Genomic DNA, 2,277 nt, shown 5'->3' on the forward strand with positions numbered 1-2,277 from the left:
GTCCAGGACTAGAACTGTTGTCTACTACATGGGAGTCCAGTGACATGGTCATTATGCCAAATACTGGTCCCTACATCTTCTGATTCTTATAGCTATTGTAGTATTAGCCCAATTGCACAAAGAAAGCTAATTCTCTCTCTCTCTCTTTTTTTTGGGGGGGGGTAACAGTTTTAGTAGTTTTTTTTTCTGAATTTTTTTTTTTAATTTACATTCATTCACTGAGCATCATCACAACATAATAAATGTGGTTTCCCCGCTAGAGCAACCTGCATAGTGGTTTAATCATGCATGTTATCATCCATAAAATTCCATCACTACTTTCATATATATATGTTTTTTACCCCATGTCTGATCCTCTGCCCTATTCCACTCTCTTATTACACTATCTCTACTGTCTACAGTTGTCTTCAATTCCTTTTCCCCCAACATTTTGTTGACCACACAATATCATAAGTAATCTAACTACTTTCAATAGCAAGTTCAGCTGGTGGTTTCAAGAAAGGCAGTTTTGAATTGGTAAGGATATTTCCTTAAAACTTGAACCCTAGAAACAGCTTAGTATTTTGTTCAAATACTAGGTACATGAATCTTTTGACAGCTCAAGACAGGATAAAAATCCTTAAAACTGGACAGCAAAGCTCAGAAGAAAAGCAGCAATATCTTAGTCAAGTCACAGAGTGCTGTTTCATTTTGAAAATGAAATAGTTTAGAGTACTTTCTGTAGTAGCATTAAATATAGAAAAAAAAAATTCCGAATAAAGATTTTTCTCCTTGGATTAGTGGATTATTCCACTTTGTACCTTGTTCATTCTTTTTTTTTCTTTTGTTTTTCAGCGAGGTTTTCTTTCTTTTTCTTTTTTTGTTTGTTTGTTTGTTTGTTTGCTGTAGGGTGCATGTGTTGCCAGAAAGACAGAGACAGAGAGACAAAGCGAGACATCACCCCCGGGGGGGATGGCCACACCACAATCCCTTCTCTTCCATTCTCCTCTCAGGATCTTGGGCACGCACGCATGCACACATGCCTGGCGTGAATTTAAGCCAGTGAGTCCAGGACTCGAACTGCGGTTGACTACATGGGAGTTCAGCAACATAGCCATTACACTAACTGCTGGTCAACCTTGTTCATTCTTGAGGAATTTATTCAGAGGTTGTCCACTAACATTCCAGTCTACCTTTATCTCTTTCTCCCTCTGACAAGCACATGTGTCCTATGGCAAAAATCTAAAAAAAGAAAAAATATTAGGATTCCTGGAGTCAGCTGGTGGCCTCGTGGTTAAAGTGGCTGGATACCACATAGCTAACAGTGCTGTTTGAGTCCTGGACCCAGTGGCCTGAAAATCACACTGGATGTGAGCACATGTGTGCCCAAAGTCTCCAGGGGAAAATGGAGGAGAAGGGATTGCAGTGTCGCCATCACCCCTGGGGGGTGTTTTCTCACGTTCCTTATCTCTTTCTCTTTCTCTCTTTTTCTTTGGTAAGCTCATACCCACTATAGGAAAAAACAAACAAACAAACAAAAAACTTTAAGGGACCAGCAGTTGGTGTAATGGCTATGTTGCTGGACTCCCACGTAGTTTGAGTCCCGGACCCAGTGGCTTAAACTCACGCCAGGCGCGTGTGCATGCGTGCCCAAGATCCCAAGAGAAGAATGGAGAAGAAGAGATTGCAGCATGGCCATCCCTCCAGGGGGTGATTTCTTGCTTTCTGTCTCTCTCTCTCTCTGTCTTTCTGGCAAGTGCATGCCCCCTATAGCAAAAACACCTCTCCAAAACAAAACAAAACAAAACAAAACAAAACAAAACAAAACAAAACAAAACAACTTAGCATTATTGGAAAAGGGTTTGAACTGTTGTACACACTTAACTAAAGTCATGCCAGCTCGCATTAGAAATGTTCTGAGATTGGTGTTCTGATGTGTTGCAGGGCTGCCTGGGCACTGGCAGTAGTGAGAATGAAGGGGAGCCAACGCGCTGCTGACCGTTCACTGTGCAGAGCCAGATCCTGATGCCGGGAAGGAGCATGTGCCAGTATCTCATCCAGTCTATGTAATAAATATCTGTGACCATGTAAAATGTTCTTTGGTTTACAGATTTCTCTATATTAATACCTGAATTTTCTTTTCACTAATGTTGGATTAAAGAAAAAGTTCCAAGAGGACCACTGTGGTGCCAGAAATTCTCAGGTGTGGATGCCCAGTGCTCTAGTGCTCAGGCTCCACGTGTGCAGATGGAAAGGGAGGGGGTGAGTGACAAGCCTACACTTGGCCTCGCAGTGCCC

At 41.9% G+C, this 2,277-nt stretch overlaps 1 protein-coding gene across 6 annotated transcripts in view; it reads left to right on the plus strand.

The window, feature by feature from the left end:
* GRK4 (G protein-coupled receptor kinase 4) overlaps positions 1 to 2,072 on the plus strand; it is a 101,439-nt gene extending 99,367 nt beyond the window's left edge. For all 6 annotated transcript variants that reach the window (XM_006152934.3, XM_027773590.1, XM_027773592.1 and 3 more), the window contains one exon: positions 1,924 to 2,072. In XM_006152934.3, the coding sequence (XP_006152996.1) occupies positions 1,924 to 1,977 (54 nt within the window). In that variant the 3' untranslated portion in view covers positions 1,978 to 2,072. The remainder of the gene's footprint in view (positions 1 to 1,923) is intronic.
* Positions 2,073 to 2,277: the final 205 nt, after the last annotated feature.

Source organism: Tupaia chinensis, unplaced genomic scaffold (genome assembly GCF_000334495.1).
Source record: "Tupaia chinensis unplaced genomic scaffold, TupChi_1.0 Scaffold000360_1, whole genome shotgun sequence".
NCBI lineage: Eukaryota > Metazoa > Chordata > Mammalia > Scandentia > Tupaiidae > Tupaia > Tupaia belangeri.